The sequence below is a fragment of the Sus scrofa genome, chromosome 9 (assembly GCF_054392235.1).
Source record: "Sus scrofa isolate SSC_HxYL_T2T_F1_AM1 chromosome 9, Sscrofa_HxYL_maternal_Yorkshire_Landrace_v2.0, whole genome shotgun sequence".
Lineage (NCBI taxonomy): Eukaryota > Metazoa > Chordata > Mammalia > Artiodactyla > Suidae > Sus > Sus scrofa.
Window position 1 is genome coordinate 96,990,552 of NC_139391.1, and position 23,472 is coordinate 97,014,023.

Genomic DNA, 23,472 nt, shown 5'->3' on the forward strand with positions numbered 1-23,472 from the left:
GCCAGTAAGGATCTGGTGTTATCACTGCTGTGGCTCAGGTGGCTGCTGCAGTGGGTTCAGTCCCTGACCTGGGAACTTCTCTATGTCACGAGCACAGCCAGAAAAAAAAAAAAAAAAAAAGGGTGAGGACCACTTCTCTCCAGCTCAGCTACCCTTCCAAACCTCACAGGGCAGCTCATTCTACAACTGGGCAATTGTACCTGTCGGTGAACATCCCTGCCTTGTTAAGTTTCATTCTTTTTCTCAGATTTCCATTCTCGTTTTACTGTTTCTGCCCTCAGGAGATCATGAATAAGGAACGGCTAGAATTAAAATCAACTCTTTTATATATCTAATTAATTCTAGGTATGCTGGAGTTCCCGTCGTGGCGCAGTGGTTAACGAATCCGACTAGGAACCATGAGGTTGCGGGTTCGGTCCCTGCCCTTGCTCAGTGGGTTAACGATCCGGCGTTGCCGTGAGCTGTGGTGTAGGTTGCAGACGTGGCTCGGATCCCACGTTGCTGTGGCTCTGGCATAGGCTGGCAGCTACAGCTCCGATTAGACCCCTAGCCTAGGAAAACTCCATACGCCGCGGGAGCAGCCCGAGAAATAGCAAAAAGACAAAAAATAATAATAATAATAATAATAATAATTCTAGGTATGCTAAACGTGTATGTTTCTGTTTAAAAATGATTTTGTCCCCCTCTTTGTAGATCTTCTAATTGGAAGAAAGAAAATCTTTTGAAGTAGAAGTTCAGTGAAGGGCCTCATTGTTTCATAACCCTAGGGGCAAAGCATTGTCTCTCTTCACTCCAAGCCCCCCAAGAAGCACAGAGTCTGCACTCAGATGTTTTCTCTTGGTTTGTCAGTCATGCTGTTCATGCTGTAAGTACAGGGAGTCCAACCCTGAGGGGGGCATTGAGACCTGCTCTATGATGAATTGTCGGATTCCCAGAAAGCATGGAGCCTGTGGTTTGAGGGCATCCCAGAGCACCGCAGGGGCCTCTCACATAGAAGGCCCCTATGTGGGAAGAATTTCCTCCACCATTTCTCCAGCGAGCCTGTTTGTTGGGCCAAATTGTAGGCTCAGGCTCCCTACCACCACTTTCGGTAGGCAGCATTGTTTGCTCAGATTTCAGAACCATTGCTCAATCCAGAGCTGAGCCTCTCAGCACCCACATTGTTCCCCCAGATTACTGGGTGCTGGCAGGCAGCCAGGCTACGATTCCTCCCACAGTCGACAGGAATTGGCAGGAACCTAAAGGCTACCAGACCTCCTTGCCCTCACTTTTACAATGAAGAGTGTACTTTCTTCTCACACTGATGCATGGAGGTGCAGTTTGCACACAAATGATCATTCTAAGTAGACTTGTAATTCACGACCTCCCCAAGGACCCTCACCAAGGTTTATTTATTTTTTTGCTTTTTAAAAATTAAAAAAAAAAAATTTAGGGCTGCACCTGTTGGCATCCGGAAGTTCCCAGGCTAGGGGTCAAATTGGAGCCACAGCCATGGCAATGCCAGATGCAAGCCACGTCTGCGACCTACACCACAGCTCAAGGAAATGCCGGCTCCTTAACCCTCTGAGCGGGGCCAGGGATGGAACCCGCAACTTCATGGATACTAGTTAGGTTTGTTACCACTGAGCCACAAAGGGAACTCCATCACCAAGGTTTAAACCAACCAACATTCCAGTGCCAGGTGCTGGGCTAGGGTGGGGGAGGGAAAGGTGTGTTGTCTCTGCTTCCCAGGAGCTTCCAGACAGAAGGAGAGATGATGATTAGAGTAAATGTCACCAGTATTATATATTTGTATTTGAAAGTCCAAAATGCTGTGGGGTTTCATCAGCAATTCTGTAGGAGTTGGAGAAGGCTCTGAAAAGAGGTAATATTTCAACAGACCTGGGTCTTGAGGAAGAAGAGGAGAATGGGTACAGAGCCCTACATAGTCCAACTTCAGGGGACCCCTTTCAGATTGGACTTGAGGGAATGACAACCCCTAAAGCTATGCACTTTGAAGGGACTGTGGGGTGACATTCCAGGTGAGGTGAATGCCATGGTGAGGGCATCAACCCTGTGAGAAATCAATAGCTTTTTACTTCCAGGTGTTCCCCAGACTGTGACACATTTTGTCCCAGAGTTGGACAAAGATCAACCTCCTGAATAAAGTGTAATGAGATATGCAATTGTTAAACTGTCCCTGCTTCAGGCCAGCATCTAATCCAGAGCTGTCACCACTTCCTCTGGGCTCTCCTTAGACCCATTCTGCAGAAGCAGAACCTCTGGGGTTCCTGTTGTGGCTCAGTGAAAACGAATCTGACTAGTATCCATGAGGACATAGGTTCAATTCCTGACCTCGCTCAGTGGATTAAAGATCCAGTGTTGCTGGGAGCTCTGGTGTGGATCATAGAGAGGGCTCGGATCCCATGTTTCTATGGCTGTGCTGTAGGCCTGCAGCTGCAGCTCCATTCTAACTCAAGCCTAGGAACTTCCATATGCTGCAGAAGCGGAAGACCTATCCAAAGTCCCTCCTACTCCCTCTGGGATGCTTCTTTGTCCCCCACAGTCTGCAGTCTCCCTCTGCAGCAAGTTCCTGAGTCTAACTTTGAACATATGTTTGTTCTTGGTGGTCTATCTTTTTTTTTTTTTTTTGGCTAGGCTTTATCAGAATTGTGGGTTCAAGGCATTTCCCTCCTCATGATGCCTATTTATAAACAAACGATATACCAATTTCCATATGATTACTACACACAAAGCACTGTGGTGTGTAATTTGTATTTTTCTTTTTTTCTTTTTCAACCACTCCTTCAGCATATGGAAGTCCCCAGGACAGGGATCAAATCCAAGCTACAGCCACCACCTATGCCACAGCTGGCACAATGTTGGATCCTTAACCCACTGTGCAACAGTGAGAACTCCTATATTTATTATTTTATTTCATGTTTCAAGACAACTCTATAAGAAAACATTATAATTCCCATTTTACAGGTAGGAAGCTCTTAAAGTCTCAGGAAGATTAAGTAACTTTAATTGTACACTGCTAGTAAACAGAAGAGCTGGAAATAAATCTAAGTCTTTTCCCGTAGGTTCTCATCCTTTCAAACATGGTAAATGTGGTAAAGACATTTATGAACAAAGGGATGAAGTGTTTCTGAAGGACCACCCGAGAGAGTCAGGGGACATATCTTCATGTTTAAGGTAGGTCTTACAGAGTGAGTCTAAGTTTGTCAGGTGTAAAGATGGAAGAAGGGCATTCTAGAAAAAAATGAAGTGGAATATTATGTGCAAAGCTCAGCATAGAAAGGTTATGGTGTGTTTGGAAAACAGCAAAAAGCAGATAAGGCTAAAATAATTCTAGCTGTCAGCATGGAGGATAGAAAGAGTAAAGATGGATTGGTGACAATAGAGACAGGTGGGAGGCTATCTCAGCAATTAGCCAACCGCTACTGAGGGCTCAGACCAAGAAGGTTAGTGGGAATGAAGACAATAAGTTGGATTCAAAAAATATTTCAGAGGTAGCATAAGCAGCATTTGATGATGGAATAGTTGTTTCAGGGAAATTATGCAGTGAATTTGGGGGACAATGACCCATTAAACGAGACAGCAAATACAAGTGGTAAAGCAGGTTTGGGATGCTCAGATAAAAGAGTGGAAACACACCTAATGCAAATGCTGGGGGAAGCATGTTCATACCCATGCCTATGGGGAAATGGAAGTAAAGAGGATGAAACAACTTTCTAGCACTTTATTCTTCCTGTTTTCAAAAATAACTTGAGACAACTGTCAATATTTGTGGTGGTGCACACAGTTGCTTATATTAGTTTCTGTAGTTTTTAATTTTAAAAAGTAATGCTTGGAATTATTTCTTTAAAAGAAATAATGTATCAAGCCTCTGGAATACCCACTATGTGCTTGGAACTGTTCTAGGCATTTGAGATATTTGCCTTCTACTTGCCTCTTCCTTTCAGGAGTGATCCAGCTGGACTTTAGAAATAGGTGGTTCCATTTTGCCCCGAGGCCAGTGACTCTTCCTTCCTGGGTCTCTTTCACCTCTCAACTCCTATGATTCAATACTGTAAGGGCAACTCAGTATTCCTTATTCTCACCGAGGTGGGCCCCACAGTGCAGTTCATTGCCATAATTCCTTTCGGGGAGTGTACCTGAAGGGCTGACTTACTTAGAACGTTTTCCAAATGGTCTTTTACACCTCTGCCTCCTACCCAATCGTAGCCAAAAATAATTGATTTTCCTCATGGACTTTCAAATTTGCAAGGGAATCTCGGTAACATTTTTGGTAATGGGGTAATCCTAATTCCTTACTAACCAAGAGCAGCAATTTCTGTACTTTAAGCTTTACGCGCTGTGAGCGAACAGTTAAAAACAAAATAAAAATTTCTCCTTTCACGCAGTTTACATTCTAATGAACGGAGATGTCAAAAAAAACAACAAAAACAAACAATACAAGGACGACACAGTGCATCATTATTGTGCAGGGCAAAGTAAGGTGAGTAGTGAAATACGAGTCTCTTGACTCCTGAGAAACCGAATCTTAAGTAAATTCTTCCGGGTCTCTGACCTCCGCCCGCTTGGGTTTCATACTCCGCCCACTGCCCCACCTTCTGGCACTGGCCACACCCACGCTCATGACGTCTATTTTCCCGGCCCTGGCTCACTGACCTGGCCAATCGAAAGCCACAGACCCGCTAGAGCCCCCTTAAGCCCCGCCTGGTGAGTCGACGCACTTTGACGGCGATGTGGCCCGGCGGCAGCTTGGCGCGGCGGGTCGGGTCGCTTCTCTGGCGCCGGGCCCTTTACCCTGGAGCCTGGCCTGCGGTTAGCGTGGGGCCCCGGTTTCAGCAGCTGGCGGTGGGACAGCTTCCGGCGAGACCAGCGCTCGGCCATGCCTGCTCGGCCCCTGGCCGCAAGCGTGGCCTGCACGGGGTGCCGGGCCTGGAGGAGCGAATCCAGGGGACAGCCGGCGAGGGGCGCCCGGAGTCAGGCCCTGCAGGTACGGGCTAGGAGGAGGGAGCCGTGTTCCAGGCGAGGAGGCTCTGGTTTCCCTCTTTATGCGTTTCTTTTGGGTCACAAAACTACAGAGCAGAGCTGGAAGGGACTACAAAGGTTGTCGGCGCCACCTTTGCATTTTGCAGTGAGGCCAAGAGGTGAACTGAAGTCTCGCAAACCCCAGGCGCCCCCGGACCCTTGGCCACACAACGTAGCTGTTCTCATCCCCCTTTACATCCTTCCTAGGGTTCTGAGAAATGGACTTGTCGCGAGTATTGGGGCGTGAGGATTTTTAGGAAGAGCTAGGGGCTAGAGGCTGAGGGGTGCGTAAGAAGCGCTAAGATGGAGCTAATTTAAGATCCTGTAATTATTAGAAGTTTTTAGAAACTTGAGAGATGGTAAACGTATCACATCTGTGAAAGACCAGAGTATGAGAGGGAGAGATCTTGGTGGACTTAGCCCCTAGGTCTTTGGGAGTCAGCTTTAGAATTTAAGAGAGCTATAAATCCACAGGCTCTAATTCTCCAAGGTGAAAAACAGAATATCTAAATCTCTACAGAAAAAGAAAAAAAAAAAAAAAAAGGTTTTCACCGTATCAGTTGTTACATAACCCAAATGGCATTGTAAGAAAAACTTAAGAGTTGAAAATGAGAATTGTTCTTAAAATTTTAACTCTCTGATCATTGATGGATTTGGGGCCACAAACGTACTCTGCTAGGTCTCAGTTTCTCTCTCAAATGAAGGTTATGGACCAGATACTACTACCTAAGAGCCCTTCCTGTTCACAGTTCTAGTTCTGTGACCCTTTATGGCTGAGATTCAATTTAAGATGCCCCAAGATACTACCACCTCCCCAAATTGTGCTCCTGTTTTTCTCTCTTTGTATAGCAGTTCTCTGCTTGAACTGTATACCTCATTTCATCAAGCACTAGAACGGAAAGCTGTTGTTGCTAATAGTTCTATTTGCATGTGCTAATAGGAAAGGATGTGTGGTGGCTGTCTGACCTGAGCACCCTTCCCATGAAAGTTGAGGGGTATTACAGGAGACCATAGCCCAGGTTCAGCTTCTAGGAGGCCTGGACCCTGCTGTTTTTCAAAACATATAAGACCCAGACATCCTCAAAGAGGAGCAGTTTCCCTGTGAGCTGCCTGCACCTCTGGATGCATTTAGTTTCTGTCTTGGCCACCTGACACAAGCAAATCTTTGTGCATTTCAGATCATACTGGTCCCAAGTTTGACATCGATATGCTGGTTTCACTTCTGAGGCAAGAAAATGCAAGAGACATTTGTGTGATCAAGGTTCCTCCAGAAATGAAATATACTGATTACTTTGTGATCTGTAGCGGAACTTCCACTCGGCACTTACATGCCATGGCCCACTACATTGTGAAAATGGTAGGATGCTTTCTTTTTTTTTGGAACCATTAACTTAATGGAATAGTGTTATTGCATCAGGCTGAAGAGAAACACTTAAAAACTAAACCTGTCACATGAGGTTATATAAAAATTCCCAGATTTCCAGAATTTGCACAAGTGTTTTATGCTCTTTGATAGTGAAAATTAGAGGAATGAATATCCATCTTTAGTGAGTCAGGATATTTCAAGTTCTTGTCTTTCATGGCCCCAAGGAAAAAAATAGTGAAAAAATAACTGGAGGCAGACCAGAAGACAGTATAAATAACCCAGAGGGAAATCTAGAGCAGAACTGTCCAGTGTGGCACCCACTAGCCCCATGCGGCTATTTAATTATATAAATTAAAATTTAAAATTCAGTTCTTCGGTTGTACTAGCCACATTTCAGGAGCATGGTGGCCATATGTGGCTAATGACCACCATACTGGACAGCACACATATAAAACATTTCCATAGTTGCAGAAAGTTCTATTGGATAGTGCTGGCCTAGAGTTTAGCTCAAATGTTTGCACATGTCCAGTGTTCCCAAGCACTGTGCTGGGTATTGAGAAGACAGAAATAGAAAAGATTTAGTTGCTCTCTGAATTCACACATCTACTGAAGGAGGGAGAAAGCAGTTCATTTTCCAACTAGATGAGATAGGAATAAGAATGAGGAAGAAAATGTACTTGGAAGCTGATTCTGATGCCACTCTAGAGGGTAACATACTTCTTTCACCAATTTTCTTTTTTGAAAATTGACCAGAGAGGGGCAGTTAAGACAAAAGAACAGGTGGGATTGCCTAGAGAAGGGTGGTAGAATAAGGGGTTTGAGAACAAAATTCTGATACAGCATAGAAGAACAAAGGAAGATTCAAAAGAAAGAGGGCTGGTTGGAGAGACAAAGGGAACTTAGAAGGCATGGAGAAGTTAGAAGACAGTATCACAGGGTCTCTGTCAAGTGTAATAGTAGGACAGAGTAAGATGAAGACTTACAAGTGATCATTGGACGTGGGGTTTTAAAAAAAGAATGAGAGGTTTTTCAGAGAAGTTTCTGTGGAACAGCAAGAGGGAAGGAAATAGAAATTACTTTTTCAAAAACTTTAGATGAGAAGGGGGAAAATGCAAGGTCAGGAAAGATTTTTTAGTATTTTCTGTGGTAAAATATATATAACATAAAATTTAACATTGTAACCATTTTAGGTGTACAGTTAAGTGGCCTTAGTTACATTCACACTGTTGTGCAACCATTGCTACCATCCATCTCCAGAATGTTTTTCATTCTGCTTTCTGTCTCTAAGAATTTGACTATGCTAAGGACCTCCATGAGTGGAATCATACGCTATTTGTCCCTATGTGGCGGGCGTATTTCACTTAGCATAATGTTTTCAAGATTCATCATGTATCTTCTTTTTAAGGCTGAATATTTTAATATCTTGTTTACCCATTGATGGGCATTTGGATTGCTCCCACCTTTAGAGTACTGTGAATAATGCTGCTATAAACACGAGGGTAGAAATCGCTGTTCAGATCACTGCTTTTAATTTCAGAGGTAGCATTGCCATATCATGGTAATTCTCTGTTCAGTTTTTTGAAGAATGATATTCTTTTACCAAGTAGCTGCACCACTTTACATTCTCACCTGCAGTGCATAAGGGTTTCATTTTCTCCACATCTTTGCCACTTATTGTTTTCTGGTTTGTTGATAATAGTAACCCTAATGGATGTGAAGTGGTATCTCCTTGTGGTTTTGTTTTGCATTTCCCTAATAATTAAAGATATTGAGCATCTTTCCAGTGTTTATTGGCTTTAGTGTGTCTTTGGAGAAATGCCTATTCCAAGTCCTTGGCCCATGTTTTAATCAGGTTAGTTGTTTTTTTATTGAAGTAGTAGGTGTCCTCTGTATATTCTGGATTTAAATCTCATATCAAATATACAACTCACAAATATTTTCTCCCATTCTGTAGTTTGCCCTCTTACTTGGTTGATAGTGTCCTTAGATGCATAAAATATTTTAATTTTTTTTGTTATTGTTGTCTGTGATGTCATATCCAGTAAATCATTGCCAAATCCAGTGTCCTGAAGCTTTTCCGCTGTGTTTTCTCCTAAGAGTTTTTTTCCCTAGATTTTTAAAGTTTTATCGAAGGATAGTTGATTTACAACGTTATGATAATTTCTACTGTACAACATAATGATTCAGTTACGCATACACACATATCCATTCTTTTGTAGATTCTTTTCCTATAAAGATTATAATAGAATATCGGGTAGAGTTCCCTATGCTATATAGCAGACCTCTGCTGACCATCTGTTCCATATACAACAGTGTGCATATGCCAATCCCAAACCTCCACCATCCCTTCCCCAGACTTGTCCCTTTTGATAACCGTAGTTGTTTTTGAAGCCTGTGAGTCTGTTTCCGTTTTGTAAATAAGTTCATTTGTATCATTCTTTTTTTTTTTTTTTGTCTTTTCTAGGGCTGCTCCCGCGGGCATATGGAGGTTCCCAGGCTAGGGGTCTAATCGGAGCTGTAGTCGCTGGCCTATGCCAGAGCCACAGCCATGCCAGATCTGAGCCGCGTCTGCAACCTACACCACAGCTCACGGCAACACCGGATCCTTAACCCACTGAGCAAGGCCAGGGATCGAACCCTCAACCTCATGGTTCCTAGTCAGATTCGTTAACCACTATGCCACAACAGGAACTTCTGTATCATTCTTTTTTAGATACCAGACATAAGTGATATTATATGGTGTTTAATCTTTCTCTGTCTGACTTGCTTCACTTGGTATAATGTTAAGTTCCATCTATGTTGCTGCAAATGGCATTATTTTGTTCTTTTAATGGCTGAGTAATATTTCATTGTATATATGTGCCGTATCTTCTTTATGTGTTCCTCTTTCAGTGGACATTTACATTGCTTGGTTTTTGTAAATAGTGCTGCTGTGAACTTGAGGTGCTGTATCTTTTCAAATTACTGTTTACTTTGGATATATGGCCAAAAGTGGGATTGCAGGATCATTTGGTAGTTCTGTTTAGTTTTTTGAGGAACCTCAGTACTGCTTTCCATAGGGGGTGTACCAGTTTACATTCCCACCAACAGTGTAGGAGGGTTTCCTTTTCTTCACGACCTCTTCAACATTTATTGTTGGTAAAATTTGATAATGGCCATTCTGTGCAGTGTGAGGTGATACCTCATTACAGTGTTGATTTGCATTTCTCTAATAATTAGTGATGTTCCGCTCTTTTCTTGTGCCTGATGGCCACCTGTCTTCTTTGGAGAAATGTTATTTAGGTCTTGTGCCCATTTTTCAGTTGGGTTGTTTATTTTTGTTGTTGAGCTGCATTAGAAGTTTGTATATTTTGGAGGTTAATTCCTTGTTGGTTGCTTCATTTGCAAAGATTCTCTCTCATTCTGTGGGTTGTCTTTTTGTTGTTGACTGTTGTTGTTTTTATGGTTTCCTTTGCCGTGCAAAAGCTTTTAAGTTTAATTATGTCCCATTTGTTTATTTTATAATCTTAGGTCTCATGTTTGGGTCTTTGGTAGTTTTTGAGTTAGTTTTTGCAAATAATGTAAGATAAGATGCCAACTTCATTCCCATGCATGTAGAGAGCTAGTTTTCCCACAACCATTTGTTGAAAAGGCTCCCTATACCTACTGAATAGACTTGCTACCCTTGTTGAAAATCTTTTGACCATATGAGCTCTTTATTTTATTCCATTGATGTTTATCAATCTCTGTTTTGATTATTGTAGCTTTGTAGAAAGTTTTTAAATTAGGAAGTTTGAGGTCCCTCTAGATTACTTTTTTTTTTTTTTGCCACACCCACAGCATGCAAGCATTCCCAGGCCAGGGAATGAACCTGCTCCACAGCAGTGACAATGCCACATCCTTAACCGCCAGGCCACCAGGGAACTTTAGATTACATATAAATTTCAGGATGGCTTTTTCTATTTCTACAAAAAAAAAAAAATCATTGGGATTTTGATAGGGATTGATTGTGTTGAATCTGTAGCTGAGGACTGATGTCTTCCAATTCATGGATACAGAGTGTCTGATCGTTGGTGTAGTCTTTAGAGATGTTTTGTAGTTTTCTGTGTATAAGTCTTGTCTCCATTCTTATATTTATTTCTAAGTATTTTATCCTTTTTGATTCTCTTGTAAATGTTATTTTTTTCTTAATTTCCTTTTCAGGCTGCTTACTAAGTGTATAGAAATGCAGTTGATTTGGGGGTATTGATTTAATATCCTATAACATTGATGAATTCCTGATCTTGGAAGGAAAACTTTCAGTCTCTTGCCATTGAGTATGATGATAACTAATAGCTGTGGCCTTTTCATATATGGCCTTTATTATCTTTAGAAGGGTTTTTAAAAATTATAGTTGATTTTATATGATTGTGTATGATGTACAGTGTTGTGCCAGGTTCTGCTGTGTAACAAAGTATCTCAGTTTCATTTTTTTTTTTTTTTTTTGGCTGCCCGGAGGCATGTGGAGTTCCTGGGCCAGGGATAAGATCCAAGTTGCAGTTGTGACCACTGCTGCAGCTGTGGCAGTGCCAGATCCTTAACCCACTGTGGCAGGCTGGGGATTGAACCTCATTCCAGCACTCCAGAAACATCATCAATCCTGTCACACCACAGCAGGAACTCCAAAGTCTTTATTTTATTTATTTATTTATTTATTGCATTTTAGGGCCACACCCACAACATATGGAGGTTCCCAGGCTAGGGGTCTAATCAGAGCTGTCGATGCTGGCCTATGACACAGCCACAGCAATGCCAAATCCAGGTTGTGTCTGCAACCTACAGCACAGCTCACAGCAACACCATATCTTCAAACCACTGAGTGAGGCCAGGGATCGAACCCTCAACCTCATGGTTCCTAGTTGGATTCGTTTCCACTGCACCATGACGGGAACTCCATATTGTAATTCTATAGTTAGTTTTCCGAGGAACCACTATACTGTTTTCCACAGTGGTTGTGCCATTTTACATTCCCACCAGTAGTATTGGAAGTTTCCCTTTTCTCTACACCATCTCCAGCACTTGTTATTTGTGGGCTTATTATGATGGCCATTCTGACTGGTATGAGATGATACCTCATTTTAGTGTTGATTTGCATTTCTCTAATAATTAGTGATTTTGAGCATCTTTTCATGTGCCTACTGGCCATCTGTCTGTCTTTGGAGAAATGTCTGTTTGGGTTTTTTGTCCAATTTTTGATGGGTTTTTCCTTGTTTTTTGGTTGAATTGTATGAGTTGTTTGTATATTCTGTAGACTAAGTCCTTGTTGGTTACATCATTTGCAGATATTTTTCTCCTACTCCAGGAATTTTTGCATGTATATTCATTAAAGATATTGGCCTATCATTTTCTTTTTTGATGGTATTTTTGTCTGGTTTGAAATTAGGGTGATGGTGGCTTCATAGAATGTTTTTAGGGGGTGTTCCCTCCTCTTCAGTCTTTTCGAAGAGTTTGAAAAGTATTGGTATAAGTTCTTCTTTATATGGTTGGTAGAATTCACCTGTGAAGCCATTTGGTCCTGGACTTCTGTTTGAAGAGAGTTTTTTCGTTTTTTTTTTTTAATGGTCTCACCTACTCCATATAGAAGTTCCTGGGCTAGGGGTCAAATCAGAGTTATTGCTGGATCCTTCTACACCGTAGCAACACCAGATCTGAGCCACATCTGTGACCTATGCCACAGCTTGCAGTAACGCCAGATCCTTAACCCACTGAGCAAGGCCAGGAATTGAACTTGCATCCTCATGGACACTATGTCAGGTTCTTAACCCACTGAGCCAGAACGGGAACTCCAGGATTTTTTTACATTACATATTTCAGTCCTAGTGATTGGTCTGCTCAAATTGTCTACTTCTTCTTGATTCAGTTTTGGTGGGCTGTATGTTTCTAGAAAGTTCTTCTAGGTTGTCAAATTTGTTGACATATAATTGTTCATACTATTCTCTTATGTTTTTTGGTTATTTCTACAGTATCAGTTGAGATTTCTTTTTTTAATTTATTTATTTGTATTATCTCTCTTTTCTCCTTAACATATGTGTCCAGAGGTTTGTCAGTTTGTTTACCCTTTCAAAGGACCAGTTCTTGGTTTTATTAATTTTTTTCTATTGTTTTTAAATCTGTATTATATTTATTTCCTTTCTAATCTTTATTATGTCCTTGCTTCTACTGACTTTAGGTTTTGTTTGTTCTTCTTTTTCTAATTCTTTTAGGTGTGGGTTGGGTTGTTTTGTTTTTTTGAGGAAGGCCTGTATCACTGTAAACTTCCCACTAAGAACTGCTTTTGCAGCATCCCATAGACTTTGTATGGTGTATTTGTTATTAGCCTCAAGGTATTTTTTAATTTCTGTTTTGATTTCCTTATTTACCCATTCATTTTTTAGTAGCATATTTAGTCGCCATATAATTTTTTTTTTCTCATTTCTCTTCCTGTGGTTGATTTCTAGTTTCATGCTGTTGTGGTCAGAGAAGACGCTTGAAATAATTCCTGTACTCTTAAATTTGTTGAGGTTATTTTTGTGCCCTAGAATGTGGCCAGTCCTAGAGAATGGTCCATGTGCACTTGAAAAGAATGTATATTCTGATTTTTTTGGATGTAATGTCATGAAAATATCAATTAAGTCTGTTTTATTTTTCTCATTCAGGGTCACTGTTGCCTTATTGATTTTCTGTCTAGAGGATCTGTTCATTGATGTGAGTGGGGTGTTAAAGTCTCCTGTTATTATTGTATTCCTATCAATTTCTCCCTTTATTAGTATTTTGTTTTTTATGTGTTTGGGTGTTTCTATATTAGGTGCATAAATGTTGACAAGTATAATATCCTGGTTTTGAATTGATCCTTTTATAATTAATAATGTCCTTTTTATTTATGGTCTTTGTTTTAAAGTCTATTTTGTCTGATATGAGTATTGCAACTCTCACTTTCTTGTCATTTATTTTTGCATGAAATATCTTTTTCCATCCCCTCACCTGCAGTCTATGTGTGTCTTTTGCCCTAAGGTGGGTCTCTTGTAGGCAGCATATTGTAGACTCTTGTTTTTTTTTTTTAATCTAGTCTGCCACCCTGTCTTTTGATTGGAACATTCAGTCCATCGCTACTTAAGCTAATTATTGATACATATGCGTTTATTGCCATTTTAAACTTTGTCTTCCCCTTGGTGCTGTGTTTCTTCTTTGTTTTTTTTGTTTTTGTGCTTGGATGATTTCCTTTATTTTACTATTGTGTCCTTTTTGGTTTTTGTGAATCTACTGTTTGTAAAAGCCTGTGTTTTGTTTTGTTTTCTTTTTTTTTTTCTGCTTTTTGCTTTTTAGGGCCGCACCCATGGCATATGGAGGTTCCCAGGCTAGGGGTCGAATTGGAGCTGTAGCCGCAGGCCTACGCCACAGCCACAGCAACTCAGGATCCAAGCCATGTCTGTGACCTACACCACAGCTCACAGCAACGCTGGATCCTTAACCCACTGAGCATGGCCAGGGATTGAACCTGCAACCTCATGGTTACTATTTGGATTCCTTTCCGCTGCACCACAGGTAACTCCCGAGCCTGTTTTCTTACTTTCCTTCCCTGCGTTTTATGATTTTGATGTCCTTTTTTTTTTTACATCTTCATGTTTATCCTTTTGCTCTTCCTTGTGTTATCATTGCTTTCACATAGTTTTTTTTTTCTTTTTGATCTGTATACTGGTTTATTTAGGTGATTACTTTCCAATTCTAATTTCCTTCCATCCTATATCTTCTTTCTTTTGTATTTAGAGGAGACCTTTTAATATTTCTTTTATAATAGTTTAGTCAGAGTTCCCATTGTGGTTCAGTGGTTTAAGAACCTGACTAGTATCCATGAGGATGCTGGTTCAATCCCTGGCTTTGTTCAGTGGGTTAAGGATCTGGTGTTGCCATGAGCTGTGGTGTAAATCACAGATGCAGCTCAGAACTGGCATGGCTATGGCTGTGGCATAGGTCAGAAGCTGCAACTCCAGTTCAACTCCTAGCCTGGGAACTTTCATATGCCCTTAAAAAAAAAAGAAGAGAAAAAATAGGTTAAGTATTACTGTATTCTTTTAGTTTTTGCTTGTCTGAGAAATTCTTTATTTCTTTTTTTTTTTTTTTTTTTTTTTTTTGTCTTTTCTAGGGCCACACTCATGGCATATGGAGGTTCCCAAGCTAGGGGTCTTATTGGAGCTCTAGCCACCGGCCTATGCCACCACAACAACAACATGGGATCTGAGCCATGTGTGTGATCTACACCACAGCTCACGGCAACACCGGATCCTTAACCCACTGAGCAATGCCAGGGATCGAACCCACAACCTCATGGTTCCTAGTTGGACTCATTAACCACTGATCCATGATGGGAACTCCTATTTCTACTCCTATTTTAAATGATAATCTTGCTGGGTAGGGTATTCTAGGTCGCAGATTTTGCCCTTTCAGAACTTTGCATATACCTTGCCACTCCCTTCTGTCCTGCAGTATTTTGGTAGAGAAATGATGATAGCCTTGTAAAGGTTTCCTTGTAAATTACTTTTTCTCTTGATGCTTTTAGAATCCTCTCTTTAACTTTTGCCATTTTGATTACAGTGTATCTTGGTGTGGGTCTCTGGGTTCATCTTGTTTAGGACCCACTTTGCTGCCTGTATCTGGATATGTTTCCTTCTTTAGATTTGAAAAGTTTTCAGCCGTAATTTCTTCAGATACATTTTCAGTCCCTTTTTCTCTTTATTCTCCTTCTGGGATCCTTATTATGTGTGGATTGGCACACTTTATGTTATCCTGTATATTTCTTATATTGCTTGCTTTCTTTTTTTTTTTTTTTTTTTTTTCTATTTGGCTGTCTGTTGCCCTGATTGCATGATTTCCTTTCTCCTCTCGTACAAAGTTACTTTTTTGTTTCTCTGCATTATTTATTTTGCCTTTAGCTCAGCTTTCATCTTGGCAAAAGAATTTTCTATTTTTTCTTGGCTCCTCCTTTTAGTTTCTAGTTCCTATTCTCATTAATCTGCATTTTTAGCCTTTCTTAATTCCTATTTTCATTATCTCCTTTTGAACTTGGTATCTGTTAGACTGAAGAGGTCTGTTGCATTGTTTGCTTTCAGGATACTTTTCATGTTCTTTTAACTGGGAATGGTTCCTCTGCTTGTTCATTTTGCTTATCTTTCTCTTACTCTGTGAGTTTAGGGGAAACAATTATAATAGTTTTGGAGGGGTATTTATATGCAGGAGCATCCCTGGTTAGCTTGTGTGGGTTTACCAATTTTTTTGGAATGAGGGCTGTTTTTGGTTTAGATGCTTACTGTCTTTCTTCAGCGTGTGTAGGCCATGATCCCCTTGATATGTGGGTGTGCAGGTGCACAGCCCACATGTGCTTCCAGGAAAGTGCGGCAATGGGTGGCGTCTGGAGGTGCCTGGTCACAGGGCCCTTGGCAGTGGCTGTGACTCCTGGGGAGGTGAAGGTGGTGAGCTGTGCAGGGTTACAGGACCTTCAGCAGCAACAGCAGTAGCATAGCCTGTATTATCTTGAGGTAGGTTTTTAATCCTTGTCGAGTATCATTAAAGTGTGTTGAATTTTGTCACATGCTTTTTTCTCATAAATTTGAGATGATCCGATGGTCCTTCATTTTGTTATTGTGGTGCTTTCATATTGATTTTCATGTGGAATCTTCCTTACATTCCAGGAATAAATCCCATGTGGTCATGGTAAATAATTCTTTTTTTTTTTTTTGGCTGTACCCACATTATATGGAAATTCCCAGGCTAGGGATTGAATCTCAGTCACAGCCACAACCTATGCTACAGCTGTGGCAATGTCGGATCCTTAACCCACTGTACCAGGCCAGAGATTGAGTCTGTGCCACTGTAGAGACAACGCTGGACCCTTAACCCACTGCGCCATAGCAGGAACTCCAGTATATGTTTCTTTTAACGTGGTTTTGACTTCAGTTTGCTGGTATTTCATTGAAGATTTTTGCATCAGTGTTTACAAAGCGTATTGGTAGGTAGTTTTCCTTTCTTGTAGTGTCTTTTGTCTGGCCTTGGTATCAGGGTAGTACTACTCCCGTAGAATGAGGAAGTATTACCTCTTGTAAGTTTTTTGGAAGAGTTTGAGAAAAATTTGTGTAAGTTTAAATATTCAGTAGAATTCACCAGTGAAGCTGTATGGTCCAGAGCTTTTCTTTGGGAGGTTTTATCTTTCCTTCCTTTCTGTGTTGTTCTTCTCTGACCCAACCCTTTCTTTGAAATATAATTGTGTTGGGTGTTTTCTGATTAGTAACTGACCCAAACCTGTCACTATTATTGAATAGACTTAGTCGTACATTCTATTCTTTATGATTCTGGCTTGGTATGTTGTATGTTTATAGGAATTTGTCCATTTATTCTGGGTTTTCCAATTTGGTTATTTTTCTAAGTAACATCTCGTTTCTGATTTTTGTTATTTGGATTTTTTTTTTCAGTGTTGATCTTTTTGAAGATTTTCAAAATTTTTGATTTTCATTGATTTTCTTTATTTTGTCAGCTATCAGTTTAATTTGTTCTTCATTTCCTAGTTCTTAAGGGTGTGAATTTATGTTGTTGATTTGGGATTTTTTTTTTTTTTGGCTGCACCCACAGCATTTGTAAGTTTCTGGCCCAGGAATCAAACCCAAGCCACAGCAGTGACAATGCCAAATCCTTAACTGCTAGGCAACTGATGAACTCCCAATTTGGGAACTTTTTGTGTGTGTAAGCATGTATAACTATAAGTTTTCTTACTACTGCTCTCACAGAATCCCACAAGCTCATTTGCCACAAGATACTTTCTAATTTCCTTTGATTTCTTCAACCAGTTGTTTAAAGTAATAAAACAATTGTTTTATTCCTGTGTATTTGTGGATTTTCTAATTTTCCTTCTATTGAATTCTAGTTCATTTTATTATGATCAGAAAAATCTTTTATATTTATGCAGTCTTTAATTTTATTAAGACTTGTTTTATGGCCTAACGTATGACCTATCCTGGAGAGTGTTCCAAGTGCACTAGAGAAAAAATGTGGTATTATGCTGTTGTTGGGTACAATGTTCTGTTAATGTCCATTAAGCCCAGTTGGTCTGTAATGTTCCAGTTCTATTTCTACATTCTGGTTGTTTTATCCATTAATGAAGACGGGAGTATTGAGTCTCCTATATTACTGGGTTACCATCTATTTATCTATTCAGTTGTGTGAATGTTTGTTTCATATGTTTAGGAGCTGATTTTTGGTGCATATTTATAATTGTTATGTCATCTTGGTTGGTTGACGTTTTTAATCATTATATAATGTCCTTGTCTCATAATAGTTTATAGAGTATTTTTTCCAATATTAGTATGTGTTGTTTTAGACCATTCATGGGCTCTATCATTACCAAAGATATGGGGTGATAAAATCCCATTAACATTGTCATGAAGGAGGGTGAAATGGAATCATTAGAACTGACTTAGCCTTAAAACAGGAAGGCAGCATCTGCTTCCCCTGAGAGTGCAGGGAAGCTGGGGTGGACATAAGGGATTGACATAGGTGAGAACTGGATATTGAGTGAGCTTATGCCTGTCTGCCTCAGACACTTTGGTGAGTGACTGAAGTGGCCTGTCCAAAGGGTTTAGGCCAGAGTATTCAAGAGAGAGGCATAGGAAGTGAGTAGGATATAATGTAGGAAACTATTTCTCCCTTATTAGGGGCATAGTATAGCTATGAAGAATGAATAAATTAGTTCCCAAATGAAGACCAAGAAAAATATCCCCAGAACCTCAGAACAGAGATTTCCCCCAGCCTCTCTCCCTTTAATATATGACCTGGCTTTTTTCAGTACAAATACCTGAGACGTGAAAGCGAGCCTCATGTTAAGATTGAAGGGAAGGACACTGACAACTGGCTCTGTGTGGACTTTGGTAAGTTCTCTTGGCATATTCTACAGATAAATTTTTGATACTGTGCTAATCTTGACCTATTTTCCATTGTAAAGGGATAGCGATCTGAATATTTTTCTATATAAAATGTTTGAAATGTGTTGAAGTTTTATTTAGCTATAACCCAGGTGGGTCTTATTCATGTGTGAAATCCTCACCTAACCCAGTGTGTATATAAGTAGCCATATAGGTCAGAAACCTGGAGGAGAACAGGATGGCTAACATTGGAGAGATGGGAGAGATCCCTTAATGGTAGTAGAAGGTGCCTTGGGGTGCACATACTCTTGTTCTTAAATAACTCAGATAAGGTGAAGGACATTCTAGACATAGGAAAGACAAGAACAGAGGACTGGGAGTTGCCATTGTAGCTCATTGGTAAGAACCTGACTAGTTTCCATGAGGATTCAGGTTCCATCCCTGGCCTTGCTCAGTGGGTTAAGGATCCCATGTTGCCACAAGTTGCAGAGTAGGCTGCAGATGCAGCTTAGATCCTGTGTTGCTGTGGCTCTGGTGTTGCTGAAGCTCGGATTCAACCCCTAGCTTGGGAACTTCCATATGCCACAGGAGTGGCCTCCCCCCCCAAAAAAAGAGAGAACTGGAATTTTGAAAAGACTTAACAAATTGGGGTATTAATATATACATATTCGAGTTCCCATTGTGGCTTAGTGGTAACTAACCTGACTAGTATCCATGAGGATGTCGGTTTGATCCCTGGCCTCGCTCAGTGGGTTAAGGATCCAGTGTTAACTGGTGCAGTTTACAGATGTGGGTTGGATCCCGAGTGGCTGTGGTGGAGGTTGGCAGCTGCAACTCCAATTCAGCTCCTAGCCTGGGAACTTCCATATGCTGCAGGTGCAGCCCTATAAAGAAAAAAGAAAAAAAAAAAAAAAGAAAAACACACACACACACACACGAGTTCCTGTCCTGGCACAGTGGAAACGAATCCGACTAGGAACCATGAGGTTGTGGGTTCAATCCCTGGGCTCGCTCTGTCAGTTAAGGATCCAGTGTTGCCATGAGCTGTGGTGTAGGCTGCAGACTCGGCTTGGATCTGGCATGGCTATGGCTGTGGCGTAGGCTGGCAGCTACAGCTCCGATTAGACTCCTAGTCTGGGAACCTCCATATGCTGTGGGTATGGCCCCCAAGACAAAAACAAACCAAAAAACCATACATATTAATGTATACATAATTTCAAGGTACCTCCCTACAAGATACTTACTACAAAGGGGAAATTAATAACTGAAGAACTGTAAAGGGGCTGAGGTGTTATCTTACTTGCAAGCTAAGAAGTTTCTCAGCCAGTTTCATGGACATTGGTAAAAGGCCCAAGACTATTTCTGGGTTAGATGAAGCACTTTGTTACTCAGTAATAGCCATAGCCAGCATCAAGCAGCAACCCAGCTTCCTTGAGCAACCCAGGACCAGGTGACACCTGCATACAAAGTTCTAAGAGAACATCTTTTATCATGCGCCGGAAATAGGCCTGCATTCGTTCTGGTGGAAGATGCCTTTACTGCCAAGGCTATACAGGCCAGTTTCTCAGCCTTGTCACTTTAACAATTTGAGCCAGGTCATGTGGGTGGGGAGGAATATTCTGTGCCTTTTAGGATATTTTGCAGTATCCCTTCTCCACACCCAACTGTGAAAGCACAAAATGACCCTCATTGAGAACCACTGTTGTAAGCAAACCTGCCCTTTGCTCAGCAGGGAGGCAGCAGACGTGAGGATATTCACCAAACTCTCGAAAATCTAGTGCAGAACAAAAGGCTGTTAGTGCTCTGCTCACAGGATGTATAGAAATTTGATACCCATGGCAAACTATCTCCGCAAAGAAACTTGACAGATCCCACCATTAGTCATGTGGATAAAGTTCACGTCGTACCTCATGTGTGATGCACTGAGAAAAGCACAGCATCACCTCTGTGGTATTTTTGCTGGATGGTGTCCACAATTTGCACTTCTAAGAAGTTCCCAGATAATGCTAATCTGGGGTTCACACTTTGAGAAGCACAGTTCTAATTGTCACAGAAGTTGAGATCACAAGGTGAAAGCAAATGAACTGCTTCTTCATTTTAACTTTTATCTGTCCTTGATAGGCAGCATGGTGATTCATTTGATGCTTCCAGAAACCAGAGAAATCTATGAATTAGAGAAATTATGGACCCTACGTTCTTATGATGATCAGTTAGCTCAGATAGCACCTGAGACCTTACCTGAAGACTTCATTCTTGGAATAGAAGATGATGCTTCATCCCTGACTCCTGTGGAGTTCAAATGTGAATAAAATGGTATGAACTGCTTTAGTCATTGCAGATTTGGAATTGGTCATTTCTTATAATTCCTATCAAAACAAGTCCTATCTATCTATGGGCACCTATCCAAAATGACTCATAGAAATTGTAGGTAAATAAGCTTATTCTCACACCAAGAATCAATACATTCAAACTAAAATTAATGTAATATAAAATAGTCCTGAGATTCTAGCAGGATTTCCTAGAGGTTGTATTGGCCCCTCTGTTTTACTTGAGTTCTTTGCTCAGAGGTTAATTTTAAGATTAAATCTTATTCTGTAGAATGGTATAACCAAAAATTAAAAAAAATAAAAAGCAGAAAATGTAACCATCCCACTAGCCTTACGATTTAAAACCTATCTATAGTTCTCCGTTCATATGCAACAGTATTATCAAGTTTCATGGTAAAAACACTAGTAGATACTGGTGGTTACCTTGAGATTGACATAGTATTAAAAAAAAGCTAACTTTATAGTTTGGACATTCACATTTATTCAAAAAGGCAAAAATAAAACATATTACACACCAGCCTGCACCTAATGATGAAACACTTTATTCTGCATCAAGGTATCTGGAAAATGAAGCTGCAACTGGGGCATATTACAGATGAGGAATGATCCATATGCGCTGAGTACAAAACTCAATTACAGAATTATTTCCTAGTATTACCAGATACTCCATTACCAATGCTTAATTGAAAGTTAAACATGATTTTGCCACACTAGAAGGCTAGAAATGAAATATGACAGTTTAAACAGGCAGATATAAATGTAGCACCTATTTTTTAAAAAATGGAAAAATCAAATACTGAGAAAGAGCTCTGGCCTTAAGCATACGTCACCTGAAATCCATATCAGAAAGCCAGTCCAAATTACATTTATTTAGCAGTTCATTCATTGTATGGGAAAAAAAAAATTACGAGTGCTAGATGAATTCAATGACAAATAGGGCACTTTTTGGCTAAAACTACAAAATAAACTGGTTTTCTGAAAACATTTAGGAAAACATTTCAGGTCATTTTCAAAATGTCTAATTGATACGTGATCTTTAGAAAAACTTGTCTGTGTAGAAATTCATCTTGAAATACAAATGAAGCAAAATGATTTTTTAAAGGGTGGTATATATATGCCCTTTAAAGGGCTGTCTGTATGATGACTGTGATCTTTTACTGCACAAAAGCAACACAAACAATTCTGAGAGCAGCCATGGAGACCACCCATTCCACATAATTGTACACACCAGGCTTTGCCGTCAAGTTAAGGAATGGACAAATGAGTTCAGTGTCAAAGGTCAAATATTTTATCACAGTCATTCAAATTATAGTCTAAAAGTTGCTTTTTGTATTTTTCTACCTTTTGACTTATTTTCAAGTAGCTGATTGCAGAGAATACAGAAATCCTGCTGCATTTTATGTAATATTTTAGGTGGCCTTTCATCTTTCTTATCATTGCTTAAAAATCTTCAAAATAGCTTAGTGAGGCTCATGACAGTGCCTGGTGGCACATGGAGATGTAGCCTTTTTATTGCCTTGTAACACTGTCACACCATTTGACTGCCCCCATTGGTCTTCACAAAGCAATTCTTTTGGGGGTCTCCTCCAAGCGTAGAGCACCTGGTCTCAAGTGTATTGGCAAACCAAGCATCCTGTAAGGCAAGCCGAAGCTTTCTTCTTGCCAATCAGTTTCAAGTCCACAGGGGCTGCATCTCTTCATAGGTACACCTTCTTTAGGTAGTGATAGTCAAAAGCATAAAGCATTTATGCATTCAGTCACGTAGCCAAACAAAAAAACTGAAGTCTCCTGAAGCCATTTAAAACTAGCCATTCCCAAACCTCCTGCAACCACTTTGCTCTGTTAGTACCATCAAAAACTTTCCTACCATGAACAAAGAAATAAACAGTATTGCTGCTCTCCAAATATAGGCACTGCTCCATATCACTGAACACGTACTGGATTTTGCAACTAGTAACTTTGTCAAAAGCCTCAAAAAACCTGAAATTTCCAGCTTTACTGTCACCAGCCAGAAGTAAATTTTTTTCTTATTTGCCTGTTAGCTAATTAAATTTTATTTTTAAAAAAACAATTGGACTTATCTTTATAAAGTATATAAACTTTTCAGAAAAAAACAAAACAATTTTGCATTACTGATACCTGAGGTAGTTGAGTAAAAATGCACGTTTAATACCCCTGCCAACACCGTTCAGCACTTCCCTTAGGTTATTCGTGTTAGTGTTTTTAGATAAAAATAAAACTGAGAACAGTTTTTCTAGGCTAATAGCTTAACATTTACATTCGTGTAATAACTCTATTCTGATCCAATTTTAACAACTGGACTTAGGAGCAGTCTATTTTTATTTATTTTCTGGGTGAATTTAGTTAATGCACCATTAAGCCAATTTCTGGCATCATGGGGGGGATGAAAATTAAGAAAAATTAGGATATTTGTTATATTGAGAAAACAACAAAAGGGAAGTGCATAGCTCCTCTTTTTCCCTCCCCCCCCCTTTTTTTTTAAAGCTGGGTGTCATACATTTCAGAGAGCATAAAGTATACATTCTCACAGAGACAGGAGCTTGAAAGTTGCCTGGTCCTCAGAAACAACTGGCTAGGTAAAAACTTGTGCATGTGATTCTGGATAGGGGTTCAGCGCCCATCTGTTGGTTAAGCAATCTGTCTTTGGTTTGGCATCTGCCTCTGTGGTGGGCTGTTTCCTGAGCCTTCACTTCCGTCTTGACTGAGGTGGTCCACTTTGCAGAGCTTTCTGCTGTTGATGCTGCTTTACCTGAGTCAGAATTTCCTGAATTTTCCTCTGAGCAACCTGGAAAAGGAAAGAGCTTTGAAACTTCTGCCTGCTCAAGTGCTACCAAAG

The 23,472-nt window shown here is 40.3% G+C and overlaps 2 protein-coding genes and 1 long non-coding RNA gene across 17 annotated transcripts in view; 2 read left to right on the forward strand and 1 right to left on the reverse strand.

Annotated features, from left to right (window-relative positions):
* Nucleotides 1-693: 693 nt before the first annotated feature.
* Nucleotides 694-4,483, forward strand: LOC146400037 (uncharacterized). Its single transcript, XR_014815966.1, has 3 exons — nt 694-865; nt 3,066-3,177; nt 4,389-4,483. It is a non-coding gene; the product is annotated as an uncharacterized LOC146400037 (long non-coding RNA).
* A 241-nt stretch (nt 4,484-4,724) lies between these two features.
* Nucleotides 4,725-20,625, forward strand: MALSU1 (mitochondrial assembly of ribosomal large subunit 1). Of its 3 annotated transcripts, none has more exons than XM_021063453.2 (4): nt 4,725-4,987; nt 6,201-6,379; nt 18,213-18,294; nt 20,410-20,625. In XM_021063453.2, exons 1-4 carry the CDS (start codon nt 4,732-4,734, stop codon nt 20,595-20,597), a joined length of 705 nt encoding a protein of 234 aa, XP_020919112.1. In that variant the 5' UTR covers nt 4,725-4,731; the 3' UTR covers nt 20,598-20,625. The 3 variants fall into 3 exon arrangements, with proteins under 3 accessions (XP_020919112.1, XP_084833402.1, XP_084833403.1); XM_084977276.1 differs by having other exon boundaries at nt 20,414-20,625; XM_084977277.1 differs by lacking the exon at nt 6,201-6,379.
* Nucleotides 20,626-21,135: 510 nt separating this feature from the next.
* The window catches only part of IGF2BP3 (insulin like growth factor 2 mRNA binding protein 3), a 167,138-nt gene continuing 164,801 nt past the window's right edge, over nt 21,136-23,472 (reverse strand). For all 13 annotated transcript variants that reach the window (XR_014815980.1, XR_002335868.2, XR_014815981.1 and 10 more), the window contains one exon: nt 21,136-23,421. Coding sequence is in view for 8 of the 13 variants with exons in the window: in XM_021063452.2 (XP_020919111.1) it covers nt 23,323-23,421 (99 nt within the window). In the remaining 5 variants the exon portion in view is untranslated. The remainder of the gene's footprint in view (nt 23,422-23,472) is intronic.

Coding starts and splice junctions, on each gene's coding strand:
- MALSU1 (XM_021063453.2), top strand. CDS start 4,732: ATGTGGCCCGGCGGCAGCTTGGCGCGGCGGGTCGGGTCGCTTCTCTGG. Junction 4,988..6,200: donor CCCGGAGTCAGGCCCTGCAG/GTACGGGCTAGG, acceptor TGTGCATTTCAG/ATCATACTGGTCCCAAGTTT. Junction 18,295..20,409: donor CTGGCTCTGTGTGGACTTTG/GTAAGTTCTCTT, acceptor TGTCCTTGATAG/GCAGCATGGTGATTCATTTG.